At 50.4% G+C, this 23,615-nt stretch overlaps 1 protein-coding gene across 8 annotated transcripts in view; it reads left to right on the top strand.

Moving 5' to 3' along the window:
• Window positions 1-23,615, top strand: part of ZNF536 (zinc finger protein 536) — a 422,501-nt gene that overhangs the window by 180,972 nt on the left and 217,914 nt on the right. For all 8 annotated transcript variants that reach the window (XM_032325334.1, XM_032325332.1, XM_032325329.1 and 5 more), the window contains one exon: window positions 10,862-13,033. In XM_032325334.1, the coding sequence (XP_032181225.1) occupies window positions 10,864-13,033 (2,170 nt within the window). In that variant the 5' untranslated portion in view covers window positions 10,862-10,863. The remainder of the gene's footprint in view (window positions 1-10,861; window positions 13,034-23,615) is intronic.

Genomic DNA, 23,615 nt, shown 5'->3' with positions numbered 1-23,615 from the left:
GGCCCCATCGGTTGGCCTGAGCCCGAGAACTGCGGGCTGCAGGGGTTCCACTCGTGGGCCTCGATTCTGTGCTCAGTTAATGATTGTGTGTACTCAGGAGACGATGTGTGTCTGAGCTGCTGTCTTCGACAGGTGCCCCTGTGAACGAATCTCCCTGGGCCGACTTCTATGAATATTTCACAATCAGGCCCTCTTTGATCACTCTTGCATATGTGCATTCTACATTATATTTAGTTTTGCTCCGAATCAAATCTGAGGCTTCTGTGGAGTGAAAATCAAGTGTTCGACACGATATCCTCGTCCAGAAGTGCTCAAATGTAAATGGCTCTAATCGGGGTGAAAGGTGGGGACGGGGAGCTGGGCCCCGCACCCCATTGTTGCTGCTGCTCTCCGGGAGGGAGGCGCTGCGGGGAGTCCTGGGGGTGCCGGGCCCCCGGTTTTGTTCTAGGGCAGCGGTTGTGTGCTGAGGCTGAGCAGGGAGCCAGGGCGGGTTAATAGGGGATTAAATATCTAACTTCCTGCCATGACCAAGTCTGGTTAAAAAGAGAGAGAGAAAGGCAGCGGGAGAAAGAATCAATACACTTCATGACAACTGCTGGTATCTTTTTCAGGTTTGTGATATTTTAAAGGTAGGTCATTCATTAAAAGCACGCACGCGCGCACGCGCGGGGGTGGGTGTGTGTGTGTGTGTGTGTGTGTGTGGACAGTTTGTTGCTTTCCCTGATGAGGTGGACACAGTTCAGATAAATCAATTACAACAAATTAGGGGGCCATTTCCTTCCCAAATCATCGCATCTGGGAGACAGGGACGTACCACTTGGTGGCCTGCATTCTGGGGGGAGAGCCCTGGGGCTTTGCTCACAAAAGGCCGGGCATTCTTAAGAGGCTTCCGGCTACCTCCCTTCCCTGCCTTCTGATCCTCAGAGGCTTAAAGGACCAGTTTTTCATGGGACTATTGCCCCAGGTGCTACAGACAGGGGCTCCTAGGATCCTTGGTGTCCCAAAGCTCCAGCCGAGGAAAAGAAATGCCGTGACCTCCTTATTGGTGCGCTTCCAAGTGCATTATGAATGTGTCCTAACGGTTCTAGAGAGACTGCATGACAACTTTGGGGACAGAGTCTCACCTCCAGCCTGGGGCAATTCCAGGAAGGCTTCCCGGAATAAGCGACCCCAGAATGGCGCATGAAGGACAAATCTGGGTGTCCGCATTTGGAGAGGTGGGGGTGAGCTGCCAGGAGATAGGGGGAGCAGTCCTTCTTTCACTTATTTTTTTTTGCTGTTACAAAGAAGAGAGGGGCTCAATGTCTGCTTCCAAACTCTGAGCGGTCTTTCCTCTTGGGCGCAGGGAGCACTCCCTCGCCACAGCGAGAACTTTAGCCTTCAGATGTTGGGGTTGTGTTCGGGAGTTTATTTTCACCCTCTGTTTTCCTTCATCTCCTCTGACCCAAAGTAGTAGGAAACTACTAGTGTGTCACAATGGCGGTAGAGCATGTGTTCTCTAACAACTCTCACAGAAGCTTCCTGAACCCCCCATTATGCCGCAAATATGAATTCCATGGACTGATGTTCAGGTGTGCCCCTGGCCCGCCATGTCCACCCTATCTCCTATCATCCCCTAGAACATTCCATGCTTAGGTCCCCATTTTGCACATTCTCTTCCCTCTGTCCTCCATGCCCTTCCATCTTTCTGTGTCGAGTGACCTCCTCCAAGCTCAGGCAAGGACTGACCTCTTCCTGGTTGTTCTCCTCACAGGTGTCCCTTCCCTGGTCCCCGCTGCACCCTCCCGCCTGCACCCAGTCCCACGGCATGTTGTAGATGTCCCCCTCTAGCACCTGCCCCGAGTCTGTGCTCCTCGTGGGGGTAACTCTCTCCCCTTCCCTGAGTCAGCTTTCCAAGGCAAGAATCTGGTCTTGCTGGTGGCTGGTCCGCTTCTTGTCACATGCAGGCATTGACAAATGTCACTGAATGATCTAAGTCCCACTTCACGCTGCACCAGTGAAGTCGGCAGTAAGTGAGGTTTTCATCACTGCGTTTACAGGCTTTGATTGTGCCTTGGTTGTGTCCTTCTCCTCCCAGGATTTATTCTAGCCCCAGATAAAAGGTCTTTTCAGCTCCAGAAGCCTGGGCTGAAGATGTGGCCAGCACATGAGAAAGATCCTTGGACAGGCACAATCTTCTACAATTTAAGCTCCATGTTTTCTCTCCCATAATCCCATTCGCCTTCTCCAAACCTTGTCAAGTGTGCAGGACAGCTAACATCAGCTCATTTTAGAGACAGTGAAGTTGGGACTCAGACAGGTAGCCACGGTCCACTACCTGTGGAAGAGCTTGTGCAACTGGATGCATGTTCATGGCCCTTTAGGTGCCATTCTCTTTCCGGTCTGGCTGGGGAATAACCCATCTGTCCCAGGACAGGAGAACGTGGAATAAGAAATAGATCCACCTTATGGACACTAAGACAATAAGATCAGATAAAGAAATTCTTGTGACACCCTCCCCAGCAGGTGAACAACAGACTCTTCCCATTTCTGGATCTGTGGTGCCTTCGTGTACCCCACCCCCACCCATGCTAGCACCCTGGGTGATTTTCTCTGGAGTATACTGCACGTTTCCATTTCCTAGCACACGTGTTTGTGAGGGCTCTGGCTGCTTGGCCTCCTTTAAGCTTTTCCTGAACTGTGTGGCTTCCTGTTTCTACACAGTTTGCCAATGAGGGGGCTGGCATCTGTCAGCATTCAGGTCAGCACGACTAATGTGGTATGGACATGGGAAGCCAGCCTGCCCACCAACATGTCTTCTTTGGGCTCTGGAGTCAGACTCTCCAGTCATGTGGCCTTGTTGGCTTTAAATTTCCTGAGCCTCTTTTCCTGAGTTTCCTCTTTTTTAGTATGGGGGTAGTTGAATACCTAGCATTCAAAGGTTGTACATGGTTAAATGCGATAATCATGTGAAGTTTGTAGCACAGTGTTGTGCTGGCACGTGGTATTGTGATGTGGAGGAGGAGGAGGACACTGTTGCTGATGTGGACGGTAGTAATGGTGATGATGGCTACAGTAAACAGGATGACAGTAGTGATGATGGTGATGGTGAAGATGATGAAGGTAACAATGGGGTGTTGGTGATGTGATAGCTGTCATAAAGGTGATGACAGTGGTGACAATGATGAAGGTGATGATGATGAAGATGATGGTGATGATGAAGGTGATGAAGAGGACAATGGTGATGATGGGGTGATGGTGAAGGTGATGATGATGATGATGGGGTAGCTATGATGAAGATGATGGAGACAGTAGAGGTGGTGAAAGCAATGATTATGGTGACAGTGGTGACAGTGTGACAGTGGTGGTGATGAAGGCAATGGCAATGGTGATGATGGTGATGGTAATGTGATGACAGTTGGGCAATGTGGTGGTGGTGATGGTGATGATGATGGTGATGTGATATCTATGACAAAGAAGATGATGATGGGGACAATGATGGTGGTGATGATGATAGTGTTGATGGTGATGGTGAAGCTGATGACAGTGGAGACAGTGGTGGTGGTGGTGAAGGTGATAATGATGGTGATGGTGATGACAGTGGTCATGGTGATGGTAAAGATGATGATGGTGAAGGTGATGACAGTGGTGGTGAAGGTGATGATGTTGATGGTCATGGTCATGGTGATGCCAGTTGTGACAATGTGGTGGAGGTGATGGTGATGGATGATGGTGATGGTGATGACAGTAGTGGCAGTGGTGGTGGTGAAGGTGATGATGATGTGATAACTATGATGAAGATGATGATGATGATGGTGAAGGTGATGGAAATGACAATCGTGATGATGGTGGTGATGGTGAAAGTGATGATGATGATGTGATAGCTATGATTAAGAAGATGCTGATGGGAACAGTGGTGGCGAAGGTGATGATGATGGATGGGTGGCTGTGGTGAAGGTGATGACACTGGTGACAGTGGTGGTAAAGGTGATGATGATGATGGTTCTGCCTAACACATAGGGTGGTTGTGAAGATTCCATCCCAGTATCTGTTTGCCTGTGGGACAGAGAGTGGGCCAGGAACTCAGACTGGAAGTCTTCTATACCATGAAAAGATGACCAGGGGTACACTTTGTGAGTATTTTCCTTTCCTGTCTGTTATGCTCACGGTCTGCCTTCAATTCTGGCTATAGTTTCAACCCAGTCTGCAAAAGCCAGCATGCATTCAACCTTGAGAATTTTGAAATCATCTGAAGTCTTCCAAGAGAGGATACTTTTGTTTTTTTTCGTCTTCTAAGTCCTCCAACTCCCATTCCCCAGTGCGGAAGCTGTTGGGGACTCTATGGGACCATACATGAAGCTGGTCCGGCAGGGTCCCACTCCCCATCCAAGGCTGCTAAGGCCCTGAATTTGACCCCCATTCCATGCACAAGGAGAAGTTGGTGAGTTCAACCATAATCTCCAGCTCTGCTCTTCTGGTCACACAATCACCATTCTCCACGGCCCTATTTGAATATCATCTTTTCATTAATAAATTCAGCAAGGATTTAACTGTTTCTGGCCCTGTCTTGTAGCATGGTCTACACATCAGTCAAAACAGAACAGGTCACCCGAACTGCCCTCCTGTTTATCTATTAATCATCTGGCAAATAAACCACTCAGTATCCTGCCCACCTCAGTAATGTTTGTGATGTAATTTGTTTGGATGCCCAAATGTCACCAGCGTTGATTGTAAGAGATGAAAAAATGTACTTGCTCAGCATAGCAAGCTCTAGGCCAAAATGTAAGCATGAAATCTCTGGTTTATTTTTGTAATAATGTTTACAGCTGTTTAATGACCCTGAAAAGGTTCAGTAGTCTGGTGTTCTGTATTTCAGAACAGGAGTGTATTATGCTTATAACAACCTTGGTTAAACAGTTTGAGCTACAACAATTGGAAAATAGGATTTAATAAGAAGCCATTGTATTCTAGGTGAAGTTGTCTTAATTACTGCTTACCCAAAGTGTAAGAAAGCAAGATGGGTTGTGGGGAAGGGTGGAGGGTCACTTAAGTCTGAAGAGAGGGGGTCCACCTACTACCAGAACAGCGTGTCACGAGCCCTACGGTGGCGTCTGGATCCCTCTCTGGGAACCCACATTCCTCCTCTGCCCGGCAGTGGGGAGCGGTAGGACTCGTACTTTTTCCAAGGCAGCGCTTTTACCCACATTGATAAAAAAGGGAATATTTAGTTGTGCTTGGCTAGACAACAATATTTGATTTTTAAAAACCCAGTTGAAATGGTTATTTTGAAAGTCATTTCATTTCCCAACTATTCTTTTTCATGGTATAAGGATAAAACTCGTTCATGCAACTTACTGGCAAGATCTATATTTTTTGGACTATTCATAAGATTACTTTCTTTTTTCTGTGCTAGCAAAATGAAACTGTGTTTTTGTGTAAAATTTATTTAGACTCGTAGCAGCTGGCATTTCTGGTGTCCTGATAGTTTTAAATTTCATTTTGAGTGAAAGATACAATTAGGTTCTCTATTGGAAGAGTTAAGTGAAAACTTTTGTCATTGATATCACAGGAAATAGTTTTGAAGGCAGAAATACAAAATCAAAATAACCATTAGCACCATCAAAGGCAGCTGAATGGCTCACTGTACCTGCAATGATGGGAATGATGAGAGAGAATGTATTTTGATAATCTGTGCACCCAATGGTGGATTCCCTGGGCTGAGAATACGCTGGTATGAAATGCGAAGTTGCCCAGCTCGTGGAGAAAACCTCTAGCCTTCTGAAGCTTTCAACGCGGGCCCTGCCCATGCTCAGACGTAGGGCCCAGGCATTTCCACAGGGTGGTGAGGAAAATACCATAGTGGCTGGGACTCACGCCCATGCCTGGTTCTTTGTCAATATTGACAGTCACCTTGAGGACCAGTGGTGCCCCACCATGACCCTGGGGAGCAGGCAAGATCAGGACGGGGGTGGAATGTTGAAGTGTTCCCATGGTGGGGGTGGGGGTTGGTGTACCCGATTCAGCCATTTACAGTGGCCTCCAACTATCCAGACTTGGCTGCCTTTCTTTCCCCAGTTAGGTAAATTACCTACGCATTGGTTCCTTTCATGAGTCAACCAAGGTGTACTGATCTTCCCATCATGCTTTGGGCTGGAGCCCTGAGCTGAAAGGCCAGGGGCCAGCTGTTCTCAGAGTTTGGGGATTTGTTTACTTGTTTTTAATTGTACCAAGGGTTTTCCTACCAGGGAGGGAGGGTCCAAGGAGTTACTGTATAGGTTCCTCAGAAGGAATTGGCCTTAAGCCCAGGATGATGGCCAGCCCTCTCCTAGGTCCTGGTTTCCTTGTGTGGGTCCCTCAGGTTCTGGGTGTTGGGATAATGAGGCCAGAGCCCAGGCCAGGGAGAGAAGGATAGGTTGGGCACATGGGAGTAAGTGCTCCCTGGAACTGTGAGCAAGGAAGGGGGGGGGATGTAGGGGTGTGCTGCATGTGGATTTCATCTATTCAAGCTATCAGGAGAGAGGAAGTGTCTTGTGCCAGGAGGCCCGGCCTGAGACACTGACAGCCATTCGCTGCAGGGCCTGGGAGGGAACAGTGTGGTCCCAAAGGGAAGGCAACTCTCCCTATGCTTGCTCCCTGAGGTCTGGGGGGAAAGGACTAATGCTTCCTTCCATCAGAATGGTGAGCCCCCACAGAGAAACTCACCTCCCTGGCCCCATGAGCTCTTAGGGCTGTGGTGAGATCCAATCCCTTAACAGTGGGATTGATGATCCCTGAGTTTCCCAGGGTGTGCATTTGTGTAAGTTTCTAGAGCACTGCTACTTAGGGAATCCCTGCCTTTCCCCCAACAAGGACATACTTGTGCACACACATATACACATGTACATGCGTGTGCACACACACACACACACACACACACACACACACACACACTTATGTGCCAAAGCTGTCGTGGTTACTCCTTTGTCTAAACTGTGTGTTCAGCCTCTCTGAGCCTTTTCATTGCTTCCTGTTATATTGGTGGCCTTGGCTGTACTGGCCCCTTGGACCCCAGAGGCCCTCGACGGCAGGTACATAGAAGGGCCCTGGCAAGTATTTACTAAAAGACTGACATAAGGGGTAAATGAATCCCGGATGGGTGAAGTGTCAAGGCTGGAGAAATTGGGGCCGACCCAGGTTTTGTGAGTCCCAGGCCGGGCCTGGGGCCAGCTCATCCCGCCTGGGCTGCTTTGGCCCAGGGACAGCACACCAATTACCCCGCGCTCTTTCCAAGAACTCACTCTCCCCTTTCTTGCTCTGAGTCTGGCGACTGGCATTGATTACGACTGACCCATCGCAGTGCCTGCACCTGCTCACAGAATCATGGGGTGCTGGGTCTGACCAAACATTTGAGGGTAATTGTCTGGCCAGGCCATTCTTCAGGGTGGGGTTCTGTGTGGACTTCACCTGGGTTCACTCCAGGGCCAAGGGCTGTAATTCTCAGAGCATCTCCTTGGGAGCCGGCCAGCTCTGCCAAAATTTTGAGTTCTCCCGTGGGCCCCCCCCCCAATGAGTGGTCAAGTTCTCAGGGGGGATCGCTGCTCAGTGGAGGTCCAGGCCTGGGATGGTCACTGTGAGCATATATAATAGAAAGAGCTAGTGGTGGGGTTCTCCCTTAGTGGTTTTAGAACCCCTAGGTTCTAAGTCAGCCAGAGACCCTTCCAAATCTGACATTCTGAAAGTGAATGTTCACGGATGTGCAAAAGCTGAGTTTGGGTCACATGAGGTTGGGAGGAGAGTGTTTTTCCTACAGGGCTAGCTTTTTTTTAATGGGCTGTATTTATAGGGTATCTTCCTTCATTCATCCTTTTGGCCAGAAAATGCTGAACTTACAGTGGGCTAGCTCTGTCCTGGGCCTGGAGGCTGCCACTGTGATCTTGCCCTCATGGAAAAGAAGCACATTTGTAAAAGGTCAATGACAAAACTTTGCCCTAGTGATAAGTGTTGTAAAGAAGGAAATAAAGTGATGGGTAAAGAGAGGCTGGGGGTGGGCAGCCTCCGGCAAGGGAAGCATGGTGGTTTTTGTGAGGAGGGGTTATGTGAGCTGAGACCTTGTTGAGGGAACGAGGAGCCAACTGTACCTTTGCACATTCTAGAACATTCTTCTTCCTAACAGCTGAGGCTTCAGCATGGCACCTGAAGACCAGTTCCTTAAAAAAGCTTTCTTGACTGGAAAAAAAAAAAAAATTGACAGAATAAAAAAATTCTATATCCAAACCTAACTTACAAATTCCCCATGTTCATTATTTAACAAATTGAGTTGATACTTACCCAGCACAAATGGGGGTGGGGGATGGTCTTCAACTTGACGCCCCTCATCCAGCCTGATTTGTAGTCTCGCCGTATTGCACATTCAGCCTCCTCTCCCTCCTGCTGAATTGGCGTCAGCTCATCAGCAGCAACCTGAAAATAGCCTGTCTTTCTGGATTCATGTCTTCAGAGAAGGCCAACTGGGCAGCCATTGGACGTGGGCCAGCCATGTTGGCTTTGGACTTTCCAAACTTCCCCAGAGCTGTTGGGTGGAATTCTGAGCACTCCCAAGTGGCTTCAGGGTCATGATCCATGTTTGCTTGGGAGAGGAGCCAGCACAGCTGGATGGAGCTTGAAGGTGGAGAAGGAGCTCCAGACAGGGCCCTGGGGGCTGTGAGCATCCCTGCATGGGGTCTTGCAGGCTCCAGTCCTGCCCTAGCAACTTCTACACACTGGGCCTGCGCCTTCCTCCTGCTCAGTGGGTGCCATGAGCCCTGGGGCTGGCCACTCTTGTCCACCATGGTGTCCTAAGCACCAGGGACAGGGCCTGGCATACAGTGGGAACTCAGCAATTTTGATGAATGAATGCAAGAATCTCCATGACAAAGTACTCCTTTCTGACCAGTCTCCAAAATGGACTTTTTTTTTTTTTTAATTTGCATATAGACCGCCATCAGAAACAAGAAGGAAAGATGGCGAATTAGAAGCCTTCTTCTACTGCAAGTGACCATGTGCCTGTATGTGCATACGAGTGTATGCAGGGGTCCATGTCATCATTCATGGACGTCGCTAGCCCTGCACTGTGGCTGCAGTGTTCCTCTCTCCTGCAAATAAACATTCATGTCTTTTTCTTCCCTCCCTTGCAAGATGGACTCACAGCCCCTGTCCTCTTGCCAAGGAAGCCAGGTCTCCCATTGGAGACCCTCCATGCCAGGCACAGTCTGCCTGGCAGGAGTCCCGGTAGGTAGCAGATACACCCCCACCCCCCAGGGCTGAATGCGCTTCCTGCACAGTTGAGCTCTGTCCCCACCGGTCCCCAGAGGGAACTGCTTGGCCCAGGAATCAGTCCTGGCTGGGGTTAAGCGCTGCTCCTAGACCACCTGGCTAGCCAACACATGTAAACATCGGGATGTGCAAAAAACGGTTCCAATGGCAGGAAGCGAATTTGGACTCCTTCAGGTGGGAGACAGACCTGGAAAGAGAAGGACCCAGGCATGGGTTCATTGCCTTTCAAAGCTGAGCTCCTAGCAAGCTGTGATGGGGAGTGGGGCATGCGTTCCACATTCCTTCCACCCCGCCCCCGAGCAGTGTGGCCTTCGCAGGTTTGCACAGGCTTGAAGGGGGGGGGGCAGCAGAGAGGAGCATTAAAAGCAATTATGCAGACCAGCTTTGAGTGTTAGTGTTTAACAAACAGCTTTGAGTTCTAATTTTCTGCAAAACACATACCGCAGGTACAATTTGTACTCATTACTGTATGTTGGGAAAGTTATTAAAAACACTCAAACTTGGTTGAGACTTCCTATGGCATCATCCCTGGATTTTAATTGGTTTTTATCTAGTTCTATAAAGGATCTCTTTAAACCCAATCAAAGTCCCTGCCTGCGATATCATGCCAGTGGAAAGACAGGGAGAGCCCATTAAATGGTGTGAGTCTTTCCCCCTACCCCAAAATGAACAGCCTGGACGATCCACAAAGATTCCGTCACCAGATAATTTATACTTCTTTTGATGGGCACAGTTACCAAATGACAAAATAACAGTGTTTCGTAACATAAGGGTTAAATCTTAATCTCTGAGGTTTGCAAAGCCGCTACTCGCAGTCTCCTTAAAATTTAATATACCTCGTTAATGCTTCCTTGCAAACACTGAAGGATTTTTATGATTATAATCATGTGTTACAGCACCTAGTACTGTTTCTAAGCAGCATACTAATCAGCTTAATGAGATATTACTGCACTTTTTGTTGACTAAAGCAAAATCCCTTTTATTGTTCTAAAGCCTGTCCTTTACTTTATTTTTTCCCAAAACATTATCTTGTTTTATTATGTACCAGTAAATATCATGCCATTGGGTTTTTTTGGGGGGGTGGTGGTGGGAAGGAACCAAATCATAAAATAATCTCTTTCATCTCGGATTGGGGAATGTATTGAACATAGTCACCGGAAACAAAAGTTCCGCGTGTGTCTCCGGTCTTGAAGGGAAAGTCATTCTGCTCTAAGGCAAACTCTGAATGGAACCAACAGGTGCAGGTGCTACAAGAGGGACAGGAGGAAAAGTTTGACACGTAGACCCTCGATTTGTTATTAGGTGTTGAACGTGGTAAAACATTAATAATTTAAGTGTGAATGAATAATTGCAGTCGGTAAATAGAAAATACAAGGAAGACAATCTATCGCCAAAACAAATTGGAGGAGCAATGCCATATTGCATAATTGGCATTTAATAATTCATCTTTTTATTATTGTTTTTGACTATAATTCCTTAGCATTATTACGTGTAGGTAAGGCATGAAATGCAAATTCCTCCCCAGCTGAGGCCGTGCATCCGCTGCGCCCCCAGTACCTGGCACCCATCTGAACTCTCGCTTTATTTTCAGGGATGGAAGAAGCCAGTCTGTGCCTTGGAGTGTCCTCGGCGGCCCCGGAAGCTGAGCCCCACCTGAGCGGCCCTGTCCTCAACGGCCAGTATGCCATGAGTCAGAAGTTGCACCAGATCACCTCCCAGCTCAGCCATGCCTTCCCCGAGCTGCATCCCCGGCCCAACCCGGAAGAGAAGACCCCCGCGCCCCTCGACGAGAAGGCGCACGTGCCCCTGAGCGGCCAGCCCATGGGCAGTCAGATGGCGCTCCTGGCCAACCAGCTGGGCCGGGACGTCGACACCAGCCTCAACGGGCGGGTGGACCTGCAGCAGTTCCTCAACGGGCAGAACCTGGGCATCATGTCCCAGATGAGCGACATCGAGGACGACGCCCGCAAAAACCGCAAGTACCCGTGCCCGCTGTGCGGCAAGCGTTTCCGCTTCAACAGCATCCTCTCCCTGCACATGCGCACTCACACCGGCGAGAAGCCCTTCAAGTGTCCCTACTGCGACCACCGGGCGGCGCAGAAGGGCAACCTCAAGATCCACCTGAGGACCCACAAGCTGGGCAACCTGGGGAAGGGGCGCGGGCGGGTGCGCGAGGAGAACCGCCTGCTGCACGAGCTGGAGGAGCGGGCCATCCTGCGGGACAAGCAGATGAAGAGCAGCCTGCTGCAGCCGCGGCCGGACCTGAAGCCGCTGCCGCACGCGCAGCCCGCCCCGCTGGCCACCTGCAACCTGGCCCTGCCCGCCAACCACAGCGTGCCCGACGCGGCCAACCCGGTGCCCTCACCCAAGCCGGCCAGCGTGCAGGAGGACCCCGTGGTCCCGGCCGCCGGCTTCCGCTGCACCTTCTGCAAGGGCAAGTTCAAGAAGCGCGAGGAGCTGGACCGCCACATCCGCATCCTGCACAAGCCCTACAAGTGCACGCTGTGCGACTTCGCCGCCTCGCAGGAGGAGGAGCTCATCAGCCACGTGGAGAAGGCCCACATCACCGCCGAGTCGGCGCAGGGCCAGGGCCCCAACGGCGGCGGGGAGCAGGCGGCCAACGAGTTCCGCTGCGAGGTGTGCGGCCAGGTGTTCAGCCAGGCCTGGTTCCTCAAGGGCCACATGCGGAAGCACAAAGACTCCTTCGAGCACTGCTGTCAGATCTGCGGCCGCCGCTTCAAAGAGCCCTGGTTCCTCAAGAACCACATGAAGGTCCACCTCAACAAGCTGTCTGTGAAGAGCAAGTCCCCCAGCGACCCGGAGGTGCCCGTGCCCATGGGTGGCATGTCCCAGGAGGCCCACGCCAACCTGTACTCCAGGTACCTGTCCTGCCTTCAGAGTGGCTTCATGGCCCCGGACAAGGCCAGCCTGAGCGAGCCGGGCCAGCTCTATGGCAAAGGGGAGCTGCCCATGAAGGAGCGGGAGGTCCTGGGCAAGCTGCTGTCGCCCATCTCTGGCATGGCCCACGGGGTCCCCGAGGGCGACAAGCACTCCCTCCTGGGGTGCCTCAACCTTGTGCCACCACTCAAGTCCAGCTGCATCGAGCGGCTGCAGGCGGCTGCCAAAGCGGCCGAGATGGACCCGGTGAACAGCTACCAGGCTTGGCAGCTCATGGCCAGGGGCATGGCCATGGAACATGGTTTCTTGTCTAAAGATCATCAGCTACAACGCAACCACGAAGACACTTTGGCAAACGCCGGAGTGATGTTCGATAAGGAGAAGCGGGAGTACGTGTTAGTGGGAGCAGATGGCTCCAAGCAGAAAATGCCTGCTGATTTGGTTCACAGCACTAAAGTGGGCAATCAGAGAGACCTGCCAAATAAGCTCGACCCTCTAGAAGGCAGTCGGGATTTTTTGTCGCACGGGCTGAACCAGGCACTCGACTATAACCTGCAGGGGCCCGGGAGCATGAAGGAGAAGCCCACGGAGTGCCCCGACTGCGGCCGGGTGTTCCGCACCTACCATCAGGTGGTCGTGCACTCCCGCGTCCACAAGCGGGACCGCAAGGGCGACGAGGACGGGCTGCACGTGGGTCTGGACGAGCGGCGCGGCTCAGGCAGTGACCAGGAGTCCCAGTCCGTGAGCCGCTCCACCACGCCGGGCTCCTCCAACGTCACCGAGGAGAGCGGGGCCGGCGGCGGGCTCTCCCAGACGGGGAGTGCCCAGGAGGACAGCCCGCACCCCTCCTCGCCGTCCTCTTCAGGTAGGCTGCCAGGGAAGATGGGGGACGAGCGGCTGGTGCCGGGGGCCCACCCCGGCTGGGGGTCCTGGCTGCACGCAGGCCTCGGGGAGGGGAAGGGCCTTCGCTGCTCTTCCAAGCCAGTCCTGAGCTCCCTGTGGCTTGCTGGCCTCTGCGGACCTTGCCTTTCTGCCCTGCCTCAAGGGCAGGCTAGCATTTCGAGTCATTGGTCTTCCCTTGAACACTGGTTGCCCAGAAGGAGAGCTGGTCCTCCTGTGTGGTAGACATGGCCAGCTGGTACGCTAGCCAACAGGCAGAGCCTGGCCTGCGCCAGCAGTGGGCTGCCCGGCCCTGTTTTTCTGCCCCACCCCCTACCCCCAATCCGTCATCACCTCGTCTCTGGAACCTGGGAGCTGGCGTCTTAGCTCCATCCACGGATGTGAAGGTGTAAGTTCATACCCTCACAGTCTTTCTCTCTGAGTGTGTTCCCACAGTTGTCTCACTCGGGCACCCCGATCTCCCTCCCCAGGCCAAACCTGTCTCCCATCCCCTTCCAAAATTCCAGCGTGGCTCACCTGTCAGGCCCCTGTAGCCTGAAGAACCACACCACTCACCTCTGATGGTTTGGAAAAACACAGAGGTTTGAAACACAGATGCACGACAGCGTGTCTTAAATTGTACTGTGTTACACGGGCGATACAGCTTTGGGGTCTAAAATAGCAAAGCAGAAAATCTGTCATCAAAATGTCTGTGAAACGCTGAAGCTTCCTGGCCCGGTTTGGGGGAAAGAAAAAAAAAAAAAAAGGCCCCCCAAACAACAACAACAAAAAAAGCCCACTAGCCTAAGACAGCTAAATTAAAATCGCTACCTAACAGCAGGTAAGCTTGTTGCCTGCCTCTGTATTTTCAAAGTCCCTTTCTAATGGATGGTAAATTGAAAGTTATATCTCTAGCCTTTTATAAAGAAAGCATCTCGCTAATACTGTAATCATTCTGCAGCCTAACAACAGAGGAAATCACGCCATAACAAATACCCTGTTACTAATGGCAACATTGATTTCTGCAATCAGCCATTAAGTCTAGAAAATGAAAGACAGTTTGAGGCACCTCAAGGCACCGCGTTGCCCACTGTTAAAGGCGTGGCGGCACACCGTCGAGGGTCGTTTTGGTGAAGTTTTTTTTCTTTCTTTTTCCTTTTTTCCCTTCTGGGTTCCGATAAATATTTCCGTATCGGGAGCATTTGGCTGCTGTAGTTAGTAAGTAGATGTCACTTGAGTTTTGCTGTCATTGTCACGCTTCAGCATCCCCCCCTCACCCCACCCCCTGTTCTAGCAGGACAAAATTAGTATTAAAATAAAGTGTGAGTCTGCGGGCTTGTTACAAACCAGTAAAGAATGGTTAACGCACATAAATCTGAGCTGCACATTCCAGAAATTCCGATAGCTCTTAATGCTGCTGTTTAAATACCCATGAAACACACTGTCTACTCCTGGAGTCCTGGGCTCCCTTGCGATTTATTTCCGGAGGGGCCCCCAGGCAAAGTCTGACCAGGACCTCGAGGCGCGCCGAGGGGTGAGGCCCCCAGCGCGCCGAGTGACTGCTGCACGGAATGTACAAGGTGCCAGGGAAGGGTGTGCGAGTTTCCCAGCCTGACAGCAGGAACTCCAGAAAAAAAACGGATATCTCATGCCGAGGCAGCCAAGTGCCAGGCGGGCCCCCATCAAGAGGGACGCTTTCCATCCTCCTAGGGAGAGGGCCCGCGTTCTGAGGAGCGTCGTCTCACTGTTTCTGGATCCGGGGCCTTTAAGGGGGCAGAAAGCAGAGGGCAGACTGGCTCCCCTAAGTTTTTGGAGTGATGTGGAGTTAACATTGACAGATTTTCATCCCTCTCCCAGACCTGCTGAAACGAAAAGGTCTCTGCAGAATATTCCGGCACCAAATGTTCGGCTTTATTAATGACGTGTTTACCATGTTTTTCCCACCTTCTGGCCAAGTGATAGCCTCGTGCTATTCTATCTCTGTAGTTTCCATATCTGTCCCTACTCGGTTGAAAAAACCCATTTTGCTTGAAAGAACCAACCGGGCTTACAACTCAAAGGAGAATTATTCTTGAGTTGTGGTTATCTTCTCACTTTTATTTCCCTCATTGAAGTATTTTACAATTGTGAATACCGATTCTTTCCTTTCTGGTTGACTTCTTTGTTTTCTTCATATTCAAATTAGACCCTTTCATAATTTTCCGACTAAGTAGGAAAATTGATGGCATACCAATAGGCAGGCCAAATCAGCCGCACGCCTGGGGCATTCAGGTTTTCCTGGGATTAGGACCCTTCACCAAATCTGGTTAGTCTTCCCTCTGATTTCTAACAAGTATGACTTGTACAAAGTGCGATTAAAATAAGCATTTACATAAAAATCTTGACACAATAGGCATTTTTCTTATTACCTGTTAGAGAGAAACCTGCAAGGTGAAGGGGGGAAAAAAAAATCTTTAAGCCCTTAAGTAAAGAAAGGAGTACTTATTAAGGCTTTTATTAAGAAATAACCGCAAAACACGGTTTTACAAATTTCTCAGACTGCATAACAATGTCGCAAAACTTAATTTGCATCACTTGATTCTTTTTTTGTTGAAAACTGGGTCAGTAGGGCCTGAGAAACTATTTTTTCAGATCTTAACCAGTGAATTCTTCTTTATAAATCGCTGCTCTTAACATGATAGTAGTTCTGAATTCATCATAAAAAACCTTTTTACAGAGAGCCTCTTAGAACAGATCTCCAGAAGAAGGCTTACAATGAGTGGCAGAGACGTCCTTTGTTATCTGATGTAATTCTTTGCAAAGGAGGATTGGGAACGGAGTGGCTGTTTAAAAATGTCTTGCTCAGACCGAGACGAAGAAGGGGTCAAGTTTGCAATCAAACAGTTACTGCCGAGATGGGCGACTGTCACTGGCTAGGCTAATGTGGGATGCAGCTGTTTGTTATGTGAGCAAAAGAATGTTTGAATCAGTGAACATGTGAAAGTGATTCCAGTGAACCAGAAAATGTGTTTGTTCTTTGGCTCTCCAGACTGCTGAGAACGGAGCTTAAGATCAACCGCGAAAACTAGGACCTTTGACAAATTGAGAAGTCATATTTTCTAACAGAAAATGGACAAAACCAGTCACATGGGTCACTTCCCCATCTTTCCCCTTTGTTTTATTTTTGTTGTTGTTGTTTGTTGTTTGTTGTCGATTTGACTTCCCGATAATTTTACACCATCGGAGATGCCATTTCTGCCTCCATGGACGACGCAAAGGGAAACTATTTGGAAAGCAGCAGCTTATAAATTTTACTCTTTTATGACATTTAGAAAGCGGGGTGGCTGTTTTGACGCTCCCTCATTTTCTGGCTCGCGTGCAAACGCTCCGATGGCATTAATCTCTGCATCTCTCCCCAAAACCTCGATGGAGACTGTGCTCAGATCGGAGCTTTACTCTGAGCCAGAAGACGATCAAAGTTCTGTTTCTTTAGGTTTTGCCTTGGAAATCACGCTCAGAATAATTAAAACCTAATGTACTAAGAAACGATACTGTTCATTATATCCAACAGGGTACTTACCTTCTGCATTCCCCATAATTTTGGAGAGGGGCTAATTGAAGTGTTGACGGTGGGAAGGGGGTAATTGAATGCGTTGACCCTCTGTTCATTAAATAAAGTCGGCTAAGTTACGTGATCAATGGAAAGCCAGGGAGAGATGCAAAGATGAAAACAGCGTTAACCCCTACTACTTCTGGTATAATATTTTGAGATGGTCAAGGCTTATTTGATCAGCTGGGCTGGAAGCCTTGTGGGGTCTTCTTTTGTTGCCTGAGCTGCATTCCTGAAATGCTGGGTCTCCAATCCTGCATACGTCCATTGACCAAGGCATCAAAGGCCTTTATCCTGGGCTCCCTTGCACTTACATTGGGCGTCTAGTGATATGATAGATTTTCTTTCTTTTCCACCTCCTTTTCTGATGTGGTTCCTCCTCCCTGCCCCCATCCGCGATAACCACTGCCTGCTCCACCAACAAATCTGGGCACCCCAAAGAAGGGGGGGGTGGAGAAAAAGAAAAAGAAAAAATTTAAGTCTGAGGATTAAGATCTTCATTTTTTTTTTTTTTTTGCTTGTGCATTCCAATTGTTCTTAAAATATTTGGCAATGTCAATTAGTAACTGAGCAGAGTTAGCTGATGAACACAATTTTCCAGTAGACTGAGCACCCTATTGTTGCCGAGCGAACAGCAGATTTCTGAGGTCATTATCATTCGCTGGTTGCTTGGCCCAGCTGCTTCCTGCTGCAAAAGCCAAACTTTATACTGGAGCTCGGGGATGGCGTGCAGCAACAGGGGGCTGGGAGGGGGAAGAGGGGAGCTGGCTGCAGAGCCGAAGACAGTCATTATCAGCAGAGGAAAGAGAAAGTAAAAGTTTCCAGGCAATTCCAGGAAAACTGCCCTATCAGGCTTCTTCCTCGGGTTCCTCGCCAAGCACCTTCAGCCTCCAGGCAGGGAATTCAAAGGACCAGGGACGCCCCGTGGGCATTGTGGCAACTAATCTCTTCGCTGAGCTTAGAACTTTGGAAAACAATAATCCCATTTACAAATTTACTTAAAAATTGTTAACCCAGTCTGAGGCATGTGAGTGATCCCTCCTAGATCGATGCCTTCATTTTTATTAAAAACAGAAAAAAGGAAGAAAAGAAAAATAAGTCCCTTTTCAAAGATGGAATGACTTTCTTGAAATTAGCAAACTTGAGGATGACAAACAGAGAACATTATGTCATTTTCCAGAGGGAACTTTGGAGCAGATAATAGTCTGAAATGCCTTGTAAAATCAAATTTAATGTGGAAGGCGCCCCCTGCCCTTTCCAGCTTCCTTTTTCTCCTGCTCCCCTCCCTCGCCCACCGCCTAATTTGGGAGCTGGTTCAGTGAGATGAAAAGCTGCACTTTTTTAAAGCTCAGCTGTTAAAACTGAGCGCCATATGCAGCCCTTCCATCCCCGATGTGGAAGCGTGTGCGGGCGGCCGCCGTGTTGGTGGAGATTTACGGAGGCTCGGCTGCCTGTGCCGAAGCTGTCCCCGGGCGGATGCTGGGGGCCCTTCCTGCGCGCGCAGTGGCCCCCTGCCTGGGTTAATACGCCAGCCAGACTTGGGCTGACTCCTGGCAGGTGTCGGAGGGGCCGGAGGTCAGAGGGCTGGAGGTCAGAGGGCCGGGTGGTCTCCCTCTGGTCCCTCAACTTTCCGCTGGGTCTGGGCACTGAGCAGGGACAGGGATTCAGACGATTCTCCTCCTGATCTATGTTTCCCCTTCACTGCGTGCACTTTGAGTATCTTGTGTCCGGGAGCAATGCTGTGGGGACACTCGGTCCCACTCTGGGGCTTTTCCTGCCTCTCTCACCGCCCCATGCACGGAGCTATAAATCCCACTTCCACAGGGCTGCCCGATGGCGCTGTCACTTAGCATTTCAGAAAGAGAGAAATTGCACTGGCTCTAAAAAATCTTCACATTGGGAGTGTGATATAAAAGATGTGTGACATAAAATCCCGGAAGCAAAGCCTCTTCAACGATCGGGTCGATTCCCAGGACGGACACCGTTTTGTGTGGGAGGATCTGACTCCTGGCCCCAGGGTCCCTCAGGGCTCTCCCCTGTTGGCAGCTCACCACCTCAACTTGCCCATCCTCATGATGGGCACCGCGGGCCCGGGCTCCCCACACGACCCGAGGACTCCACGGGGTGCTGCGTTTCCGCCCAGCGCTCCGAGAGGTCCAGGGTGCTCACTGGGCATCTCTTCTGTAACGCATGTTAACTCGAGGAACGTATGCGTTGATTTAATTCTAAATTTGATGGTAATAAGAAAAACAGATTCACCGAGGACAGGTTATAACAAGGCAAAGAACTAAGCAGGCGGCTTTCAAAATAGAGTGAAGCATTAGCCACGCGATTCCCATTGATTGGAACGGGAGGTTCCAGGCTTGGGTTCTGGCCACCACCTTGGATGTGTTGGGGCTGGGACGGGCAGTGTGACTTAGAGACGGCCACGCGTGGCCAGAAGCAGGCAGGGGGCATGAGATTCTAGGAGCCACCTTGCTTTCCATCTCAGCCATTTCCTGTGTCCACACTCCTTGGAGAGAAGATTCTGGAAGGGGGCCCTGATATCTCCGGAGGGTGGAGTCAGGGGCAAGCTTCAACAAGTCTCCCATTTTACTGGGTCTCAAGATGGCACTGGGCTCAAGAGGGAGACCACTGGGATGCGTGGAGCTCCTGAGAGGGAGGGCAGAGGGAATCCTGGGGAAACATCCGTGTTGGGAGCGCTCTGCTGAGTTCTGAGCCTGGGAGGTCAGAGCGGGAGTGAGCAGCTGACTCCTTTAACTGCCGGACTGCTTTGGGGCCTTGATGGTAGGGGTGGAGAAACACCTGCAGAGATCAGGAGATTGGATTTGTGCAGACATCCCAAATTCGTGATGACTGGGCTGGGACCTTTGCCATCTGCTCCCCTTGGGCTCGCTTATTGCCTTTCTGGGTTTGTCGCCTCCCTATGCCTCCCTGTCCTCAGTCAGCATCTGACGGCTCCCTGCACTTTTGCAGAGGAGGCAGGCCCACTGAGGGAGCGGGGGGTGCAGAGAGGAAACGGGGCTCTGCAGCAGGGTGCGGGGCAGGTGGTGGGGGGCTCTCTGTTCTCCCCAGGAAGTGAGCTTCGCAGCAGCTGAAAGGAGCCTTGGGTCCCCCTTGCCTCTTCCTGGCAGGACGGGGCTACAGCAACATTTACTTAAGCTGTGGAGTTTGGCACTGCTGCCGCCAGGCGCCATCTGGAAAGCCCTTCTCAGAAAGCCGTGGACCCTCCCAGAAGAGCTCAGGGGAGCGGGACTTAGGCAGAGCTTTGGGGCTTTTTTTTTTTTCCCCTTCTTCTCAGGCAGAACCTGAACATGGAGGCACCTGAGCAGGGCACAGGGGCTGCACGGTCCTCTGGAAGCCGCGTGGCATACCCAGGTCCTCTCCGCGGGCTCGTGGCTGTTCTGTCCGCCAATCGGGCCTCTCTGCACTCAAGTCCTGAGCCAGATCTGGTTTAGCTTTTCTTTGTCGGGAGTGCACTCGATTTCCTGGGGTGGTGTTTCGATTTATGTATTTTGTATTGTGTTCCGCTTAGTGTTTTCACCTGAGTCCTGGTATGTCGTGCGTACAAAGGTGTGGAGCGGGCCAAGGCAGTTCTGGTTAGTTACTGATACCACCCTGTAATAACAGGCCTTGTTCATTGAACATAAGAAACGAATGTTGTGCTTCTCAGCTCTGCTGGGGAGACGGGACTGAGAACCCGAGGCTTGGCTTGGGACAAACAGGGCCCAGCTAAGCACAGAGATTTGCCACCATCCTTTCCCTGATCCACATCTTCAAAAACAGCGGCTGAGCCCCAAAACAATGCGTGTCTGAACACTCCCGACAGCTACCTGATGGGTGGGCCGAGGCACAAAGGGAGTCGTGCTGAACGCCGGTGGGATTCATGGGATCAGTTTTGTTTTCTTCTCCCGCCAAGGGAAAGGGGTCCAGGGCCTAGCTTTTTAGGGGACCCATCTCCTTGTTGCCATGAGCCTTGGGATTTTGTGGGACACGTGACATGTGTCGGAGAGAAGCGTGAGGCACAGCACAAGCTGACTCCTTGGCTGGGTTGCCCACTACACCACGGTGGGGGCGGGGTGGCCCGCCAGGTACTGGAAGGAGGACATGGGTGGCGGGTGGGCTTGGCTCTCAATACCTGGTCTCTTGCTTGGAAAGACTGGGGTCCGTTTTCAGCTTCTCCTGGGAGGTGGGGTACGCCTTTGGGAAACTTTCCTATGTTTTACTCTGGGCCTTGGGTCCAGAACATTCTACAGAGGAATCCAGTCTTTCTCTGGTGGAAGCAGGATTGTTGGACTGGAATTTGGGTGGCCACCAGTTTTGTCTTCTTGTCTGACCTCAGCTGCAAAGCCATTGGATGTGCGATGAAACAGGACCCCACCACGAAGCTCTCTTCTCATTAAAGTAATGCCCCGAAACTCGACTGGGTGATTGTCATCCGTGCTTTTTGGACACCCTCGTTGTCTTCAATCATCTTGAGAGGCATTTTGGAATATTTCCAGCTTGCTTATGTTTAGTTTAGTTCAACACGAAATGTATGCAGCGGTTGTTTCCTTGAAGACCGAGACAGATTCGTGTGTCTCTTCGCTGCTAAATATGTTCTGTTGAATTTGTTGCTAAAATAGGTGTTTTAATTTTTTTTTTAAGTAATTTGCCCTGAAAAATCGAAGTGATCCCTTAGCAAAGCTGAGGTCTGACATAAAATAATTGCTATTACGGGAGACAGGCTGGCAGGGTTGGGCCCCATCTCAGCTAGGGCCTGACCCCCTCCAAAAAAATCCCTTACAGGTGACCTTCAAACCCTTTCCACTTGGCATCCGCCAAGAGGGATGCTTCCTGACTTCTTTGTTGTTATTGCTGTCAGCCAATGACATTTTTGTCATTTTATTCGTCTTGGGCATTTAGAAAATACGAATAAATAAAAATAAAAATAACTTTTAAATATGCATGCTCACCACCACTCGGAGATAATTAGCACATCCTTTTCCAGTCCCCCCGTGGACCGGAGAGATGAATTTAGCCAGAGAAGATCAAACAGCACATAATTCTGTATGCTATAGTTTTTACTTAAACATATACCGTTTATTGTTGGTATATGCTTGAATATTCTACACAAGGGTCAGCAAACTTATATCTATTAAATACTTTAGGTGCTGCCGGCCACATGGTCTCTATTTGAACTCCTCACTTCTGTCCTCAATGGAAGTGTGTAATAGTCTTCCAATAAGACTTTATTTACAAAATCGAGTAACAGGTGGATTTGGCCCTTGAGCTTCCCTTGGCAGACTCCTGTTCAACACAATAGCTGTGCTTTATTTTTTTTTTTAAAGCTTCACACAAGTAATATGTTCTTTGAGAAAATATTAGAAATGTAGAGAAGCAAAGGGAAAAAAAATTGACATCTGAAAAATGGTTGAGGCAGTCTCCTCCTTGCAGAGCGTCCTAGGACCTGCTTCCATTCTGTTTTTCCTGCCCCCAATCTTTCTGATCCTCTGCACAATTATTTTCTGAGGGAAGCTCCCCGGAGCTGACTCCCTGGTCGCAGGGGGGCCACCCTGGGGCTGCAGGTGTGTATTATGGAGGCGCTACCTCTTGAAGCCATCTCTTCCTGTAGTTTTTAACCGGGAAAGTGTTCCTCCCAGGGTTCTGCTGAGATCGGTCTCCCTGAGGCTAGTCATCAGGCTTCTCTCCGGCTTATCTGTGCATCAAATACTCATTGGTTCATGTGTTCGTGCGTTCATTCATTCATTCATTCTTTCTTTCATTCAAGGACAAAATGCTTACGCAGTGGGTTCTGAACCGAGCAATGTGCCAGGTCCTAGGGATGCAAAGGTGAGTAGGGACATACCTGGGTATCCAGAGGTGCAGACCCCAGGTGCTCAGGGCATTTCATTAAGCAGAGGGAGACAGATCCACGTGGGGCCCCACTCCCCAGCCTAGAGGAGCACCGATTCACCTGGGAGCCCACATTTGCTCCCGAGGGACCTAGGAGGGTGAAGGGACCTCCTTTGTCACCTAAGTGAGTCCTTTGGCAGGCCACGCTTCCCCTCTCCAGGATCTGGCTGATCCAAGGCCTTTTAGGGGAAACAGATGCCCCAGCTCAGCCCCTAGGGTGTTGCTGTGAGCTAGAGTTGGAATCAATTTCTTGCTGCAGAAGAGGCCCTGTAGGGAAGTCCAGGGGTCGCTTGTGAGGAAGACCACCCCCCCACCCGGGGCAGGGAAGAGTCAGGAAGAGAACTGGAGGGTTTTGTAGCTTTGCTGCAGGGCTCTTGGGAAGCCCCCTGCACTCCCCAGGTGGCCCAGAGCAGGGAAGGGAGCAGCAGGGGAGCAAGGTAGGGCTCCATGTGCTGTAGGTGACTGGCCCGAGTCAAGTGTCAGGTGGCCTGGGGCCTCCCAACTCACTTGACTTCAGAACTGCCCACTCCTTCCCCACAGGGATCAGGTGAGTCATGTGAGGGGCTCTACCCCCTCATATACCCAAATGCACACCCTCGGCAGCATGAGTATAGAATCATGGGCAGTGTAGACAGAGCCGTTTTTCTGGTTGGGTATTGGGACATGAACACAGAGCCACTGTGATAATGGGGGAAATAATTTTCCCTAGTACACATCAGACCTCAGCACCCCTTTATTTTCTGTGAAATAAAACCTCATAAGCCTGGCTATTAACCCAGAGACAATTGTATCTTCTAATGTTTAAGAAAGGGCTCAGAGCAGACCACACACACTTCAGCGGCACCTGCCCCCCACTCGCCCCCACATCTTCAGCTTTCAACCAATAGTTGGACTAGGTGAGCAGCTCACTCCTCTTCCCTGAGCCCGGGGTTTTTCATCCACATGGCTGGAGTGGAGCGGAGTGGGGAAGTCTAGAAGGCTCTGAGGCTCCCTTCTCCTCTGTCCCCTCCTGTGGTCTCCCCTCCCTTCCCAAACCTTTCCATGACCCAAAGGTAACTTTCAACCATCTCAGCCACTGTTCCCT

The sequence above is a fragment of the Mustela erminea genome, chromosome 19, assembly GCF_009829155.1.
Source record: "Mustela erminea isolate mMusErm1 chromosome 19, mMusErm1.Pri, whole genome shotgun sequence".
Classification (NCBI taxonomy): Eukaryota; Metazoa; Chordata; class Mammalia; order Carnivora; family Mustelidae; genus Mustela; species Mustela erminea.
The sequence above is the reverse complement of the archived record's forward strand: the minus strand, read 5'-3'. Positions and strand labels throughout refer to the sequence as shown.